Source organism: Coffea arabica, chromosome 10c (assembly GCF_036785885.1).
Source record: "Coffea arabica cultivar ET-39 chromosome 10c, Coffea Arabica ET-39 HiFi, whole genome shotgun sequence".
NCBI classification, from domain to species: Eukaryota; Viridiplantae; Streptophyta; class Magnoliopsida; order Gentianales; family Rubiaceae; genus Coffea; species Coffea arabica.
The window spans coordinates 3026022-3044724 of NC_092329.1; the positions used below are offsets into that span (position 1 = coordinate 3026022).

The window sequence follows — 18703 nt, forward strand, 5'->3', positions numbered from 1 at the left end:
ATTGATTCATAATTGATTGGTAGTATTTTAAAATAGGGATAATTTCACAAACCTCCCCTGAGGTTTCTGACACTTGCACTGAGACCCCTCCAGGTTTTAAAAATTACACCTAGCTCCCCTGGCAGATTATTGGGGCCCAAATCTGACATGCAGAGCACTGAAATCACCTATTTGTCCTCAGAGGATACATTTGCACTGACGTTAACTACTTACACAAATGCATTTTGAGATTTCTAATTATGTTTAACCAGAATAACAGAAATTTAATGTGTAATGAAGGTGATTAAAAAATGATTACTCCTAGGCGCCAATAGAAGATGTAATTTGGCGCCAATTTCTGATGATAAGTGATGTGACTAGGCTGATTGAACATGTCTTATATAACATGTCTTATAATTTGGCGCCAATTTGGCAGATAACATGTCTTATATCTAAATGCTAAGAAACGGGACAATGAAGAAGGCAATGGAACTGGTGTGAAGCTGTCTTCATCTGGTGGAAGTTAAGCTTCTTAGAAGCAGAAATTGAGGTACCAATTTTCATTTTCAGATATGCAGTACTATAATCTCTTCCGCTGTGATGAATCAGTTTGTTAAAAAAGTGCATGTTATCTGTTAAGGTATTAATCTTGATCAGTAGATGTGTCAAGAAACTAAAGATGTTTGTTGCTTCATGTAGTACTGTAAGTAAAGATGTTTCTTGAAATTTCATGCACGATGGATGCATGGAAGATGTTTTCTGGAAATTTCATTAACTTCTATTAAAAATGTGCATGAATGTATTAGCAAATATTGACTGTTTTGCTTGATCAGTAGTTTCTGTAATGCTGAAGTACGTTGATATGTAGTGAGATGTATGCTGATGTGTTTCTGGAAATTATATGTGTTTATGTAAGAATGTAAAGGCAGGAAGCATGCACTTTTATTTAATCACTACTTTGCATCCAAATCTGAAAATGTAGGATGGGGAGTATTGCTGCTGCATATGACATTGTTGTTCACTGTAATGCAAACAAAATCAGGATTCCAAATGTTGATCCAAGTGGCTACTCGTACATTAACTTGTTGTTTGATGTAACTGAAAAGGCACTGAGCAAGATAAGTGGGAATGTTAACATGATTATGCAGATGAGATGTGAAATTCCTGAAAAAAATTGCACGATGGATGTTAATGATGATTATTCTGTTAGTGAGATGTTCAAAATACATCAATCTAAGCCAGTGATTAACTTGCATGTCTCTGATATGGAAATTATCCCTGTTGATGAAGAGAATAACTTAGTAAATCCGACTACTGTGAACATGCAAGATACTCTGGTTATTAGTAAACAGAATAAGAAGACAGTAGCTATAGATGTTGATATCTCAGATGATCAGTATGGAGATTCTAGCTCTGATTCTTCATGGAGACACAATCCGTATAGTGACAATGAGGATGAATTAGTTCTGGATAGGGTCTCAAATGATGATAGTGAAGAAAATGATACTAATTTTTCTGATTTTGAAGACAATGAAATGGAAATTGTGGTGCCTGATTCTGAAAGTGAGGAAGGGGATAATTCTAGGAGACAGTTAATAAGATAAAAGATGTGGATTTACAATCTTAAAGATGACATAGAATTTGAGAAGGGTCAATTATTCACCAATGTGGATGCATTTAGAGCTGTCTTAAAAGATTATGTTATTCAAAAAGGTTTTCCACTTCTGAGATTGAAAAATGAGAGATCGAGAGTGACTGCTATATGCAATGCTGAGGGATGCCAGTGGAGAATACATGCATCACCAGTGGCTGATAATATAACTTTTCAGATTAAAAGTTACCAATCACAGCACACTTGTGTGATGGATAAACACTGTGCTGAAGCCACTTCTGATTGGATGGCCAAGAAGCTGGTTGGTGTCATGAGAGATCATCCTAATATGACCAGCAAAGGTGTAGAGGCAGAGTTGAGAAAGTATGGTGTGAAGCCAAGTAAAATGCAGATTTTCAGAGCTAAGAACAAAGCACTTAATGAAATAGAAGGCACACATGCTGAATCTTATTCTAAACTCCCCTCATATGCTGAACTATTAAGGAACAATAATCCCAATAGAATTTGTAAAATACATTATGATAGGCCAAATCTGTTAATAGAGCCTAAATTTCTGAGAATATTCATTAGCTTTAGAGCTCAAAAGCTGGGATTCCTAGAAGGTTGTAGACCTTTTGTGGGATTTGATGGATGTTTCTTGAAGGGTCCATTTGGAGGTGTGCTTCTCACAGCGGTTGCTTTGGATGCAAACAACAGCATTTTTCCAATAGCATTTGCTGTAACTGAATGCGAGAACAAGGATACTTGGAGGTGGTTCTTCTATTACTTTCAAGAGTTCTTTGGACCATTAGACAACAACATCCCTTTAACTTTCATGAGTGATAGGCAGAAGGGACTGAATCTTGCTTATGAGGAGATATTTCCTGATGCAACTGGTAGGCATTGTTGTAGGCATATATGTAGTAATTTCAAGTCTCAATTTCCAGGAATATTACTTGGAAGTTTCTTTTGGAAGGCAGCAAAAAGTTATGATGTTGTTGGCTATAATGAAGCAATGGCAAGTATTAAAGATATTAACATTGCTGCTTGGAGATATCTGGACAAAATTCCAAGAAGTTCCTGGTGTAGGCATGTCTTCTCATCTGAACTTAAGTGTGATCATGTAACAAATAATTTCACTGAATCCTTTAATAATTGGGTTGGTGATCTTAGAGGAAAGCCTATACTGACATTAGTGGATGGTTTGAGGAGAAAGTTCATGAAAAAGTTGCACAAGAGGTACCAGAAAGGTTGCACTTTGACTGCTAATATCACTCCCAAGATTGCTGAGAAACTCACACAGATTAGCCAAGCATCAAGAAAATGTGAGATACATATGGCTAGTGAAGATACATTCGAGATTGGTGATGGTGACAGAAGCTACGTAGTTAATCTCAGCAAAAGAATCTGTGATTGTGGTGCTTTTCAGATATCTGGAATTCCATGTAAACATGCAGCATTGGGAATTATTTACAGGAGAGAAAAATTGGAACATTACTGTGAAGCCTGGTTCACGAGGGACATGTATTTGAAGGCATACTCAGAAATGATTCATCCTATTCCTGATGTGAAAAGGTGGCCTGTGATGCCTGATTTACTCCCAAAAACTGTGTTGCCACCTCCTTTGCGAAGAGCTCCTGGTAGACCAAGAGTAAATCGAAGAAGGGAAGCTGATGAGGGAGCTTCTTCTTCACAACCAAAAAGGAGCAGCACTCTCAAGTGTGGCAATTGTGGAGCTTTTGGTCATAATAAGAGGACCTGCAAAGGACAACCTGTGCACAGAACGACTGCAAACAAAACCACAGCTGAACTGGTAGTTTCTCATTTTATCACTGAATTGCATCATCTTACATTGATTTTTGTTATGTGCTACTCATTTGAAATTGTTATCACAGATGACAAATAGGAGAGGTAGGCCAGGCAGAGGAATGGCCAGCACAGGCTTATCAGGAGCTGTACTTTGGGTATTCTGCTGCCAGTTTTATGTTTCATTTCTTATCTATTACAATTATATATGTGAAAATGTTTCCAGGGACTCACAAGTGCTCTCATTTCACAGGATTATGCAGAAGGAGCAGTACCTATAGTTCACTCCAGTCAAGGGAGCAATCATAGTCCTACTGGTCATAATGGAGGTGTTAACGTGCAAAATAATTGTCAAACTACTGCTGCAGGCTCTAACAGAAAGGTAATAACTTGTATATTATAGCTTGTGTAAGAGAATAACAAGTTCTGTGATCTAATTTTTGCTCATTTGAACTTGATTTTCATCCTATTATGTTTACAGAGAGGAAGGCCTGCTTCAAACAATCCTTCTACTTCAACAGTCAGAGGTGCTGGTAGGACCAAAAGTACTAGAATGTACTCCAATCCTCAGGTTCTAGTTCATTCGACTTCTGACATAGCTGAAAATGCTACATCTGTCAGCATGAATGCACCACCAAATATGAACTCCAATAGCATTAGCAGTACCAGCACTTTCAGTAATTGGTTTTGAGTTGCCAGTTCAGACTAGTTAGCATGTAATGATTAGTTTAGCTTCTTTTGAATTCGGTGCTGCTATTTGGAAATGTACCAGAATTTAGGACTGCTGAAATATTTTGTTAATGGGAGCTCACACTCTTTTACACTATTAGTGGTGCAATCCTCACCATCTATTCTAGAAACTGTCTTGGTAGATGGTGTTTTGTAATTCTGGATTGCATTGATGGAAATGTTATATGTTCTGTTGGCCAGAAAAGTTGCATTTTAGCATGTGTAATGTAACTGCTGCTATTGTTCAGTTGCTATTGATCAAATTAGCATACTGGTGCTATTCCCTTTCACATACAATGACTGTAAACTACTGCATACATGGATTTTACATTAGTTTATGTAGCATTCTAACTGACATAGCTGGATAACTTTTATTTGGCTTTCACCACAAAAGGCATACTACAACTGCTACATTGTTGCAGCAGATTTACATGAATTCAGGAGCTGATTGATTTTACTATTTGAATGAAAATATATATAGCTAACAGTAGCATATTGGTGATGAGCAGCACGTTTCCTAAGACACTTTGAGCTGGCAATTGTCGTTGCAATTCCACATTAGGTTCAGATTGCCTTTCTGAAATGCCAAGCACTCTAGCTCTGCTAATATTCCTTTCCCTGTTTGTGTCTTGGTTGCTTCTTCTGCTATTAACTTCTTCTTCTTCTCCTCCATCATACCATTTGAAATATCTGCATTTTGAGCAGCAGAAATACAATTTGTCTGGATTCTTTTCGCTCTCTGATATCTTCACTGTGGCCCTGCGATTGCAGTAGCAATATCTATTCTTAATACTGAAAGTTGTTGGTGAATTCCAAAATTCTGTTGGTTGGCTTGAAGAGGCCATGGAATCTGCTAAATGTTTTCAGCTTAGCCTTCTGTGACTGCTACTCATAGTCTTTTGGCTCTTGAGGATAAAATGTGCTTTCCAAATTTGCATGAAAAAATTTGGCTTGAAGAGGCCATGGAATCTGCTATTGAGGATGTTTATATGCACAATCTTTTCCAAATTTTTGGCCGTTGGAAGATTGCATCAGACCGTTGCCTATTCCTGTGCATCAGACCGTTGCCTACTGAAGAGTGCTTGGTGTAACAAAAGAACTTTTCCTAAATTACATTTATACCCCTTCAACTTTGATAATCATGTCTACCTTGTTATCAACTACCAATCTTGTACTAATAAGTTCCATTGAGGGCATTCATGGAATATAATTATCAACTCTGTCATGACAGGAATATTGGATTGCTAATTGGACTGAATTGTTACCAAAATATGAAAAGCAAGGGAGCTAGGTGTAATTTTTAAAACCTGGAGGGGTCTCAGTGCAAGTGTCAGAAACCTCAGGGGAGGTTTGTGAAATTATCCCTTTAAAATAAACTGAGCAAAGGAGGGGAAGGGACCCCCTGAGATAGAGACTAGGGGTGTGCAAAATCGAAAAATTCCGATTTACCGACCGAATTCGAATTGAATTCGAAATTTTCGAAATCGGTAAATCGGAAATCGGAATCGAATTCGGATTTTCCGAATTCATATATTTCGAATTTGGTTCGAATTCGATAATGGAGTTTTTCAAATCGGAATTTCCGATTTCGATTTCAAATTCGTTTTTAATATATAAATATATTTTTTATACATGTAATATAAAATTTATACTATATAATATTATATAAAATTTATATAATATAATATAATATAAAATTTATAAAATTTATAAAATTTATATAATATTATATAATATTATAAATTTTATATTATATAATAATATATAAATTTTTTCGAATTCGGTGAAATCGGTGAAATCGGAATTTACCGAATTCCGAATTGAATTCGGTACGAATTCGAATTCGGAAGTGGTGAATTCGAAATCGAATTCGGTCGAATTATCAGGTACCAAAATTTCGAAAAATTCCGAATTCAAACTTCCGAATTACCGAATTCGAATTCGATGCACACCCCTAATAGAGGCAGCTTCGAAACCAAACAGGTCTACGACTCTCCTGCCCGCAGGAGCCGTGAACCAAAAAAAAAAAAAAAAAAGGGGAAAAAAATCTCCATCTCAGATCCAACCTTCTTTTTCTACTCTTCTCTCTGTCTCTTCCTCTCTGATTAGATCCAATCCACTCCGAAAACATGTCTTCGACCTTCAGCGGCGATGAAACGGCACCGTTCTTCGGCTTCCTGGGGGCTGCCGCTGCTTTAGTCTTCTCCTGTAAACAAACACTGCCTACTTTTTTTTATACTAAGACATTCCTCTTCTCGTCCAGATCTAGGCTTACAATTGCTAAGTTTCGGTGATATTTTGGTTTCCTTGTTCATCTTTTTTTTTGTGTGTGTGTGTTTTTTAATGGCTTGGTAGGTATGGGAGCGGCGTATGGGACGGCGAAGAGTGGAGTAGGGGTGGCGTCGATGGGTGTGATGAGGCCGGAGCTGGTGATGAAGTCCATTGTTCCCGTGGTCATGGCTGGTGTGCTTGGTATTTACGGGCTTATTATTGCTGTGATTATTAGCACGGGCATCAACCCTAAGACCAAGGCTTACTATCTCTTTGATGGTTATGCTCATCTCTCTTCTGGTCTTGCTTGTGGCCTCGCTGGCCTTTCTGCTGGTATGGCAATTGGAATTGTTGGTGATGCCGGTGTTAGGTATATTTACCCTCTCCTTGACTAATTTGCCAAGACTTTGTTTTACTTACTTAATATTTTGCATCTGATCTTAGGGCCAAAAAGATGTGTTTGATTGTGCGTTCTGAATTCTGATGATAGTTCAGGAACGTTTCTTTCTTCCGCAATTTTTGAATGAATATTTTCTCTAGCTTGATTATGTGGTAGTTCTTTATTTGCGTGCTTATTATGTATAATATTGTTTATTTCCAATTTAAGTGTAATATATGCTAAAGTGAATGGTTAACTCTCCTAATATCTGGCCCATAGAATAGTGGCTTGACAAACAACTTGATAAAAGCTTTTGCCTAGGGTTTGAATATCCAGTGTATGTAACTTACTAATTTTTACATTGTAAGAAATTTTTTTTTTTAATTTTATGCGGCATCTGTGTGAGTTAAAATTTGATTTGATTGGAATTTAGCTTATGAGGGTTTGGTACTTAAATTACTTCTGAAATTGATCTATTCAGTATACGTGCTGCTTTGGCATTTTCATGTTATTATGCTTAACTTTTCTTTGCGTTTATTCCTTTGGTTCTTAAAATGTGTGGTTTGAAGAAATTAAAGCTCTATCTGAGATATATGTGTTAATGTTGTTTTCATAATACGGAGTTACATCTGTACTACTTCTGTGATTCTTGGGGAATCATCTTAGTACAATCTGTGTGATTGAATATTCACTTTTTGGGAACATATAAATGTTCAATCAAATGCACCTGGTGGATGTGTCTACCGAAAAACTTAAGGTAGTATAAGTTGGAGTTGTTTGTAAAATATGATAACCTTTGGCAGGAGGAGAAGAGGTAGCTTTATATAACTAAGTTGGGTATAAAAACTCAATCTTACAATATCCCATCAGGTTTTATAGTTGATCTTGCAAAGGGGTCTAGCATTCTAGGACAAGGTTTGTTATGTTACTCCTTTTGCATTAAGCTTTTGCTGATTTCATTGTTTGCCCTTTTTGTCATGTTGCTCAGTATGGACAAGGGAAAGTTCCTATTTATGCTGTACTGAAACCTGTTTTTTGTGTTCATTATTGGAGTACTGTTCCTGTGAGATGGATTGAAATCTCTACCTGTTTAGGCTCTTATAAATGCAGTTATATGGCTGCCATTAGCTTTAACCGTCGTGGTTCTGCGCTGGAGAGATCTTTATGATTCTGATTTCTTCTTGTCTTTTGCAGAGCCAATGCGCAACAACCTAAGCTTTTCGTGGGTATGATTCTCATCCTTATTTTTGCTGAAGCCCTGGCTCTCTACGGTCTGATTGTTGGCATCATCCTCTCTTCTCGAGCTGGTCAATCAAGAGCAGATTAGAACTGGATTATAGTTAGCTGACACATTGTGGTGCTAGTAATTGATAAAGGACTATATTACGTTCTCGGGTTAGAGGTGGTTATCCTGTTGCGGGAGTTACTTTTGCTCTAAAAGCTTTTATACGTGCAAATCCATTGCTCAACCTCAAGAATTGTTGTGGTCTTCGCATGTAGATTTTGGGTTTAAAATTCTTTCTTGAATAAAGCCTCTGTACTGTTGTTTGGTGCTGCACCTTGTCAAAACTGGATTGAATTGTGTAACGCTACTATCTAGTATTATCTACATTAGCTATTTGAGGACCTAAACGTTTCGCTATATTATCTTTAATCTCCAAATGTGATTCCGGCGTATACTCTCTTTGTCTATTGTCTTGTAAGCCCTTGGTATTTGCCCAGTATTGCATTTTGGGGTAATTCATTTTATTTCCTGAAATAGGATCTGCATTTTTCTGTCGTTTAAATGGTTGTGTTCCCTGCCTACTAGAGCCGAAGTTCCTTTCTGCACAAGTAAATCAACCACATCCTAGCTTTCAAAGGATTATCTCATTATTGTGTGTAAAGTCATATAGCTTTCAAAAGCTTTTATTGTGTTCGAAAGGGCATCTATAAATACGTCAGGTAAATTCTCTATAAATTAATAATTTTGAATCATATAAAATTTATTAATTTAAAGAGATATTAATTAATTGATAAATTAGTAATTTATTAATTTACTGAGTGTACTTATAATTTAAAGAAACACTCATTTAATTTTAAATTTTTATTTTATTTTATAAAAATATAAATTACTCTATTAATAAAAGGAGGTTAAAAGTCTAATATGTACTTGATTTGCATGTATAATTTCTTATTACAATACGAGAATTCAAGTAATGCAACAGGAAGAATTAAGGATGGGAGTCAGGTAGATTTAGATTAAAAAAAAAATAAGACACTCATATTTTAGTGAATTATTAATTTATTATATAAATAAGACTAGAAAGTTATGTAAGGTTTTTCACAAAAAAAATTTATTTTATTATTTTATAAAACTTATTAATTTAGCCCATTAATTCAAGTTGGGATCATTAAAAAGTTATTATTTAATAGAGGTTATTAATTTATCGGATATTGATTTATAGAGATTTTAGTGTAATAAATTGTTCAAGAGAGGCAATTATGATGCAGAATCCAAAACAAAACGGAGTGCACATAAAAGCTAAATATGGTAATTCATTTTTTTTTTGTTTACGAAAACACAAGACAGAATTTCTTCCCTTTTCCCCGTAAACCCAAATTATATATACGTTTTATTACTGTATTTCACAAATTTTGCCTCTTCCCAAATTATTATATACGTCTAACTACTGTATTTCACAAATTTCCTAGCTAGGCGCTTAACAGGAAGGAGCGAAGGGGCCGTGATGGTGAGATTGAGACAACATCAGGAACAGCGTTGAACATATCAAGCCAGATTAGCCTACGTCGCTGGAAAGACCCCCAGATCCAATCTCTCATCCTCCTTGGACCCTCCTACCAGATCTAATCCCAAGAAAATGTCTTCGACTTTCAGTGGCGATGAGACCGCACCCTTCTTTGGCTTTCTCGGCGCTGCTGCTGCCCTAGTCTTTTCATGTACCAATATGCTCTCTTTTCTTTTCTTGCCCTCTTAAATCAACTGGGGATTAGAATTAGGATTCGATATTAATTGTTTGAATTTTCGGATTTGGTAGGTATGGGAGCAGCTTATGGGACGGCCAAGAGTGGCGTTGGAGTGGCGTCGATGGGAGTGATGAGGCCGGAGCTGGTGATGAAGTCTATAGTTCCGGTGGTCATGGCTGGTGTGCTTGGTATCTACGGATTGATTATTGCCGTGATTATAAGTACCGGAATCAACCCTAAGACTAAAGCTTACTATCTCTTCGATGGTTACGCTCACCTTTCTTCTGGTCTTGCTTGTGGCCTCGCTGGTCTTTCTGCTGGTATGGCTATCGGAATCGTCGGTGATGCCGGCGTCAGGTATTACTTTACTCTTTCCTTCCCTTCCCTGACTTTTCTCTGCATGATTATTAAGTAACTAGCCTGGGTTTTTGGATTGTTCGTACATTGTGATCGTGCTTAGTTGAATTCTTAGCTTGTTTCATGAGTATCTATTCTAGCTTGGTTATCAATTACTGGTAGTAAATCTACCTCTTTATCATGCGAGATTTTTTTTCTTACTCGATTTTCTCAGTAATTTTGGGTCTGTTTGATTGGGTGTAAGATATTTTCCGGTCAAAAATATTTTCCAAAGAAAATTTTTTCAAAGAAAATAAATGTTTTCCTATTCATTTTTCGGTGTTTGGTTGACTAATTTGGTCTCCTAGAAATTGAAGCCAGTTAGATCCCAAATGTCCAACCCACCATAACAACACCTTGCATCCTAGCATACCGTTTGCTCTGTCATACCCACCACCAGCAAAGCCGCCTACCATCCATGTTCTTTCCCCGCATTGTCACCACAGCTGCAAAAAGCCTCCTCCCAGTATTTACCATCACCACCATTGCCACCACTTCCTTCTTGCCAGCCCCGGCACCATCCCTACCCATTCCCCATAGTAAAAGAAAATTATCATCAATGGGGAAGTCTCATGAAACAATAACAAATTATTCAAAAATTCCAATTTGCTGGTAAATAATATTGCCGAAATTAAGATTCATCAGATTGGTTCCTCAATGAAGGAGTATCTTTCCTCAAAGATTTATACCTCAATATCAAAATCATGATCAGATAGGTAATCAAATTGAGAGATGTAAAAGTCACCCTTGATTGACGAAGCAAGAATTTGGGCCTTCAGAGAGAGATTGCTGTGGAGAAGTGCCAACAAGATCACCAATGAATCATATGGGTAAAGATTGAGTAACCTTAATAATGGCCTTTGAAGGGTAGTCGACACCTCATTATCCTTGCATTAAATGAAGTGGCAGAACGTGAGTAAAATGTATTCATTATGGCAAGAAAGGAAGTTGTTTTACATCCGCCAGTGTAAAATATTTTTCAGCAGAAAAGATTTTGCCACACACTTGTGCAACCAAACATTGGAAGTTCCAGAAAATATTTTCATTCCAATCAAACAGACCTATAGTGTAGTTGAATTGTGAATTGCACTATAATCTTCTCGGTTTGCAGCGTTCAATTATTTTTTATTTGTATGTCGTTGATTTTGATCTTTTCCTCTTTTCCTGAGCTTTGAATTTTTGCTGGACATCACTAATTACCTAGGTGTTACATTATACCAAGGTAGATCTGTTTAGACTTAAAAGAGCTTGATTTAAGCTTCTATAGCTAGTGTCAATCTCCGTTCAGAAATCAATGCAGGTAATACTGTTGAAGTAGTTCGAAAACTATGATATATTGCTGCTATAGACATCTTAGTTGAGATAATGAGTAATGTATCCATGTTACAGAAGGTTCTGAATATGGTTGTCCAGGGATAGAAATAAATTTTTAATTTATTTTAGTACTGGCAATAACTTATAGGCTACTACTGTCGTCGCTGATGCTTCGTCATTTACTGTATCTTCTTTTGCGCTGTGTGTCTTCAGAGTGTTATGTAGTTGAGAAGCTTTTAGTGCACCATCTCTTGAGGCATTGTATATTAGCATTTTTTGGGATGCATTTTTATCAAGCATTTCTCATATGCATATGATTATAACTCTACTTTTTACTTGCCTACTGCAGAGCCAATGCTCAACAGCCGAAGCTTTTTGTGGGTATGATTCTTATTCTTATTTTTGCCGAAGCCTTGGCTCTTTATGGCCTTATTGTTGGCATCATCCTCTCTTCTCGGGCTGGTCAATCAAGAGCAGATTAGAAGAGGAACTTATTTTAGTGGAGACTTTCTGGTGTTTATCCTCGATTAAGGACTATGTTTATGTTTTCTCCATTTAGGGATGGTCACCCAGTTGGATAAAAGTCCAAGTCTCTCTAAGATTATATACATGCAAGGCCATTGCTCAATCTGAATTGTTGTTTTATTAGGTTGTGGAAATTGGATTTAGACTTTTTGGTTTGAATAACATCTGTGTTGTGTTACTTAGTGCCTCATTATCTGTAAGTTGGATTGGATTGTGTAACACTATCATCTTAATTAGTCTGTTGAGACTTAAATCTTTCACTAGTTGAGTCTCTGTTTGCAACAGTAAATCTGGGAATCTTGTGTATACTCCTGTGTAAGGCAGTTGATTGCGCCAGTGTTCGTGTTTCAGTTTTGTAACTTGTCTATTGGGGGGTTTCGTTTGGTTTTCTGTCTGAGGCAAATGTTGTAGGCAGTGTTTGGATTGAGGGAATGGGAGGGAAATGAGTGGAGGGGAATTGGAGGGATTTGATTTTTGTTGATTGGATTGATTTTTGAAACGGGAAAGGAAAGGATATGGAGGGGAAGGATCTTTATTTTGTTGATTGAAATAATTTAAAATTTTTTAAAAGGTAGTTTTTTCATTTTTTTTTTCAATAAATTAACACTTGATCTTTTCCTTCTTCAATCCAAGCAAAAATTTAGTATTTTTTTCCTTTGCTTCGGCAAATAAGATGGATGGAAATCACTTTCATTTTTTTTCCCTTTTCTATTGGTATCCGTTCCCTTCTTTTCCTTCAATCCAAACGGTGCCTAATAGAGCTAGTGCACCTGTTTCAAGACGAACCGTATCGGACCAAGGCTATGTGCATTTTGCACCCGTTTTAACTTTGTTTGTATATAGTGTAATTTATTTACAATATCGTGTAATTTTAAAACAAAATTTTGTGGTTTCCATACATGTTAAAAATGAAGTACAATGTTAAAAATGAAGTACAAGATGAGATCTGGATCGTACAATATTTTTTTGGTCAAATCTTGTCCGTGAACTGTCAAAAAACGGTTGTTTCCTGCAACCGTTCCTGCCCCTCTTCCAACCGTATCCGCTCCAATGATCTCCTTTGTCTCCTCTTACGAGTTGGCCTTTGCTCCGGCAACCAATTCGAGCATCTATTTATTTGAACTTGATTGGTATATTTATTTTTAATACTCTATTCTCATTCCTATGAGAATTTAATCTGGGACTGAACTGTATCCAATAAGAATGTATATTAACATTCTTAACCGGTCTGAACTTATTGAATAAATGTAAACAAACAAAAGTTAAGTTTGCTCATGTGTATTTAGAGTAAAATTAAGGATTTTTTCCCCTATATTGACCTGATTAAAAAATGTCCTTAGCACTAAAACTATAACAAAAAAAACAAAGAGAAAAGTAATAAATTTTCTTCTTGGGAGAAAGGCATAAAGGTAATTAAATCTTTTTGATGATCCTTAGTTAAGTAATACTCCACATAAGAAACAGCAGAAATGCTGGAATCAGCTTCCTCTTCTTTTTTTTTTTTTCGAAATGAAACGTTAATTTTCATTTTCTTTTATAAGAAAATAACTAGAAAAGTAAATGCATTCTTGATTAAAAATCGGAGGGAGGGAAGCAGCAACGTCATCCCTGACGTGGACCAACAATGTGAACGCCTCTTCTCCTCTATTCAGAAGATTCATTCAGGTCGTTATTTTATTTTGACTGCGTGTTTTATTATTAATTGCTAGCATTACTTGCAGGAAAAACCAGAGACGAAAGTAAGCAAAGGAAAAAGGGTCCGTTCCGTCGGGGGAAGTCACCTAGATCCTTCGCACCATCGCGCTATATATATATATATATATATATATATATATACGAGTCACAATGCTCGGAGAACAACAGCAGTGAAATGAAATTTGGACTTGGACTCGCTCTTTTGAAAATCGCATGAAACTTAGGAGGCCAAACAGCAGGTGGTCAAAGAAGATATCGCTGGCGAGCATGGCGGAGGGAATTGCTTCTCCTGCTGCCGCAGCAGCAACCACCTCTCAAACTGCAACCTCTACCGCCGCCACAACGGCCGAGTCAATTAGCAAGAAGAGATCGCTATGGCCTTCCATTCTTCGTTGGATACCTACCTCCACCGACCACATCATCAGAGCTGAGAAACGCCTCCTGTCTGTTGTAAAGTAATCTATCTCTCTTCCATTTCTTCCCCACTTCCGGATTTTTGGGACAGTTTCAATGTAATCTCCTTCTCAATTTAGTATTCCGATTTTGCCGTTGAATTTCTAATTTGCTGTTCAATGCCAAGTGTAATTGATGCGGCGGATTATTGATTCGATATGAATATAAGCCTCCCGACATATTTTATGAATTTATGATTGCTTTTGCAATTGATCGAATTTTACATGTTAAGAGTAGGAAAAGAAAAATGTCTTTTTGTTTGATCATTTCTAGCTTGAAAGTTCATCAAGGATTAGATTCTGATCGTTTAATTTTCAATTTGGATCCGTTTAGCGTTAACTTGGAGAAAACTAGCGACTAAAGCTAGGTAATTGTTTGGCATCTCTGGTTTCGGCCATCTCAATTAGTGCACTGTTTGGCAGTTTTGGTTACTGATGCAATGTCATTAATTTGTGTTTGGGTTGAATGGCAGGACTCCATATATTCAAGAACACGTTAACATAGGATCTGGTCCACCAGGTTCTAATGTCAGGTGGTTTCGCTCTGTTAGCAATGACCCAAAATTTATCAATACACTAACTTTCGACAGCAAAGAGGGTTCTCCCACTCTTGTTATGGTACATGGATACGGTGCTTCCCAAGGTTTCTTCTTTCGGAACTTTGATACTCTTGCAGCTCATTTCAAAGTCATTGCTATTGATCAGCTTGGGTGAGTTTAGGGCCTGTAAATTTCGGCATCCAATCCTGCTTGAAACACAAGTTATCTTTACATACTTTTAGAAGCACTTGCAATGTTGGAGATGTGGGAAAATGACATACTTTGATTGTACATTGAAAGATATGAAGAGAACAAAATTTTTCAATAGCATCGGGAACTTTTTATGGTATGCTTTGTAGTGAACAAGATCCAAAGTGAAATTCGCTATTAAGTATGAAATTATGTATATTTTTACATAGAAATAATGCACACTTACCTTTACTAATTAAAACTGGATACATTAAAATGTTTATATTAATTGCACTGAGACTAAACATGATGACGGGCATTATTGAGAATTTTGATAAAGTTAGAGGAGTTTTAGATTTAGTAGACGTCTTCTAAAAAATGGATTGAATTACCAACATTTTACCAGCTTTTTTTTCAAAATATATATACAAAACCTGAAAGTTGATGGTTTTCATAGTTAAGAACGTGTAGAAATTATGATTAGGTACTCTATTTTTATGAATGTCGTCTTCCTTTTTTGCAGTTGGGGTGGATCAAGCAGGCCTGACTTCACGTGCAAAAGTACAGAAGGTCTGTTGTGGATTTATTAGCCCAATCTTTTATCTAAATCCCAAAATTTCTTCACCGACATTTCTTGTCAATCATGATAATCATGCATAATTTTGCTGGAATTTGTAATGCAGAAACTGAGGCATGGTTTATTGATTCCTTAGAGGAATGGCGCAAAGCCAAGAATCTTAGCAATTTTATTTTACTTGGTCATTCATTTGGCGGGTATGTTGCTGCAAAATATGCTCTCAAGGTAATTACTTCTCATGCTATGTCTCTGCTCGTACCGGCGTATAAGATGACTGCTATCAATTCCTGATATTCACTTCATTCTCTTGAAGCATCCTGAGCACATTCAGCACTTGATTTTAGTTGGACCTGCTGGATTTGCTTCAGAAAATGATTACAAGAGTGAATGGCTTACTCGTTTTAGAGCAACGTGGAAAGGAGCCGTTTTGAATCATCTGTGGGAGTCTAACTTCACTCCACAGAAAATTGTAAGGTGATGACAGGTCTCTTGCTCTGCATCTATAATTTAATTTAATTTGTTTGATACTGCTCTTTATCTTCATTTTTTCTGTTTAGCTTAAAGAGGGCAGCCATTTTTAGGTTCTTTCATATGCTAACATCAATTTTTTATGCCCCTGACAAAACTGCGTCATCTTAGAGCTTGTCACTCATTGACTTTGATATTCCTCCCATTGTGGTTTATCTTCTAGATTCCTACCATACACTGGCAGTTTATGATGACTCTAGCAGATGTACAGATAATCTTTCTTCTCTTTGTAAAACTACTATCTTTTTTTGCAGTCCTTGGTCCTTTCTTTGAGTGCCTGAAAGATTAAGTTTTATATTTAGCATTAGCAGTTAAGTGATACCCAATATGTCCTTGCGGAAATTGCATCTCCGACGTCTTCTCATGCATGACTGGATAAAGATTATGCTACAAGTATCTCTTCTTAGTAATACAAGTATGTTACAAGTATCTCTTCTTAGTAATATAAGCTGCCTGTTTTATTGGGAAAGCAATTCAGAGGGCATGCTGTTCTGTAGCAGCAAACCAATTTATAAAGTAGTTTCCATCTAATAAATGATCATACACTGGTTCTTTATGCATGAGTGGCAGGTTAACTGTGGTGGTTGCTTCTTTCTCAGTCGATGGAACTTTTTTTTACTTGAGCTTGAAGTGTGGCGTACTCATGTTCTACATCAACTGATAAATATAGTTACCATGGATTAAATATACCAAAAGTCTGGAATTCACTTTTGTTGTTGGGAATTCTGTATGTAGAGGTTTAGGCCCCTGGGGACCAGATATGGTCCGCAAATATACAAGTGCTCGGTTTGGTTCTCGCGCACAGGGATCTGTTCTGACTGAGGAGGAATCCAGATTACTCACAGGTAGGATAATATCAAATGTTTTTCATTGTGGCACAGTATGAAAAGTTCCTCATAATGACTATTTCTGGATTGAAGATTATGTATACCACACTTTAGCAGCCAAAGCTAGCGGAGAACTGTGTTTAAAGTACATATTTTCGTTCGGAGCATTTGCTAGGATGCCTCTTGTCCAAAGGTGAGAGGGTTATAATACTTTCTCCTCCTCTCTCATTCTTTACTTTTTCCCAATATTTGTAACAGAATTCCACTGCAATTTTCTTATTAGCATCTTCAAAGAGTTAATCATGTGAATTTTCTTGTGGGCAGCAGTTATGAATGCTTTCCACAAGTTAATATATTGGTTCGGTAATTAAAAGTTGCATATTTGACTGGAAATTAAAGACCAGAATAACCATATGACTGCATTGTTGCCTTTTTGTGGCATGGGGATCATTGATCCTTAGCTAAAACAGCATTTGCTTCTGTGGAAGACAAGGCATATATCTGATTTCCTTGGAAATGTAGTGGGTGATAACTGATCTGCCAAGTTCCAACTTTGCAAGTCTTGGATATCTCTGAGAGATACTTGCAACCAATATTACAATATCTTCAAACAGAACTGCGATTAGCTTTTTATTTCCTTGGTTCCATTTTTACTTTTCCCTTTCCCTCGTAATTTTATTCATTTAAAGTCTGCATAGGACGGGTTGCAATAGTACTTGCAAAAGAGCCTAATATTTTATTCTCTTGAAGTGCTGGATTAAGAGGCAGGCTGTAGAATGCTTGTAGCTGTATTCTTCAAAGAATCAAAGTTTAGATCCAGTATATTAATTTGAGCGACTAAGATAGAATGACAATTTGCTAGAGAAACTGTTCATCAATAACATTTTGCTCTTCAAATCTTGTCTAAATAGCTTGGCTTGAATAGAACTGTCTATTTTTCGTATTGTTTCTATGTTAAGGTGTAAACAATCCTGTCATCTTTTTGAGTGCAGGGCATCAGAATGGAAGGTGCCAACTTCCTTTATTTATGGTTTCCAGGATTGGATGAATTATCAAGCGGCGCAAGAAGCTCGCCAGCATATGAGGGTTCCATGCGAAATCACAAGGGTCCCTCAGGTCTGTATCTCTCCTTTATGTGCGATATGAGGGGAACAAGCAAAGTAGTTACTTTCATTTTTTTTGCTTTCTTTAACTTTTATCGCTTGATTAGACACATAATTTAATAATTTATATTCTGATTAAAAATGATGGTAAAGGTGGTCTTTTTGTGACTACAGGCTGGCCATTTTGTATTTATAGACGCTCCGGATGGTTTCCATTCAGCGGTTCTGTATGCTTGCAGGAGGTTTTTGTCCCCTGATCCTGACAGTGAGTCCCTCCCTGAGGGCCTGACAACTGCTTAGATGAAGAATTCAATGTTGTATTACTAAATGTAATTCTTAGTGTACTAAAGAGCATCATTCTTTTGAGCGCAGGCTGCCACTTATTGTATCATTAATTCAAGCCTTTAAATGTATTTGTTTGGTCTTGGGCTCTATGCATTATTTTAAATGCGCCGAGATCTTTGTAAAATTCTGACATAGGACGAAAGAAAATAAAATGTATGATTTTAAATTCGTTCATTGGGCTTGTTGGTGTCATTATCTTAATTTGCCTTCTCAAACTTCTATTTCCATATCATGGTTTGGGCAATCTCTCAATGACCGTCTTATTTTTCCCGCTGGGACAAACTCAATGTCAACCCAACTGAAGTAACTGAGAAGTGACCTTCCGTTTCCTTTCGTCAGAAGCTCGCAAGACTCCGATTGGATGAGAGGACCGATGGTTCCGCTCCATGCTTCAAGTCACCACTTGGTCAACCAGTTATAGACCTATAAGCTTTCAAGCTTATATATTGTCAAAGTCGAACTTGCGGCGATGGTGATTGTATTCGGAACCA

The 18703-nt window shown here is 36.8% G+C and overlaps 4 protein-coding genes across 4 annotated transcripts; all 4 read left to right on the forward strand.

Moving 5' to 3' along the window:
- Positions 1–1586: 1586 nt before the first annotated feature.
- Positions 1587–4202, forward strand: LOC113714945 (uncharacterized). The gene is made up of 4 exons (XM_072068421.1): positions 1587–3383; positions 3466–3534; positions 3630–3758; positions 3858–4202. The coding sequence occupies exons 1-4, from the start codon at positions 1587–1589 to the stop codon at positions 4065–4067; spliced, it is 2205 nt and encodes a 734-aa protein (XP_071924522.1). The 3' UTR covers positions 4068–4202.
- Positions 4203–6097: 1895 nt separating this feature from the next.
- Positions 6098–8432, forward strand: LOC113714886 (V-type proton ATPase 16 kDa proteolipid subunit). The gene is made up of 3 exons (XM_072069660.1): positions 6098–6313; positions 6461–6746; positions 7950–8432. The coding sequence occupies exons 1-3, from the start codon at positions 6235–6237 to the stop codon at positions 8080–8082; spliced, it is 498 nt and encodes a 165-aa protein (XP_071925761.1). The 5' UTR covers positions 6098–6234; the 3' UTR covers positions 8083–8432.
- Positions 8433–9447: 1015 nt separating this feature from the next.
- On the forward strand, positions 9448–12246 carry LOC113714906 (V-type proton ATPase 16 kDa proteolipid subunit). Its single transcript, XM_027239042.2, has 3 exons — positions 9448–9695; positions 9794–10079; positions 11782–12246. The coding sequence occupies exons 1-3, from the start codon at positions 9617–9619 to the stop codon at positions 11912–11914; spliced, it is 498 nt and encodes a 165-aa protein (XP_027094843.1). The 5' UTR covers positions 9448–9616; the 3' UTR covers positions 11915–12246.
- Positions 12247–13686: 1440 nt separating this feature from the next.
- Positions 13687–18386, forward strand: LOC113713453 (probable 1-acylglycerol-3-phosphate O-acyltransferase). Its single transcript, XM_072069659.1, has 9 exons — positions 13687–14107; positions 14578–14814; positions 15356–15402; positions 15516–15634; positions 15723–15883; positions 16673–16782; positions 16858–16957; positions 17757–17880; positions 18042–18386. The coding sequence occupies exons 1-9, from the start codon at positions 13866–13868 to the stop codon at positions 18165–18167; spliced, it is 1266 nt and encodes a 421-aa protein (XP_071925760.1). The 5' UTR covers positions 13687–13865; the 3' UTR covers positions 18168–18386.
- The last annotated feature ends 317 nt before the right edge of the window (positions 18387–18703 follow it).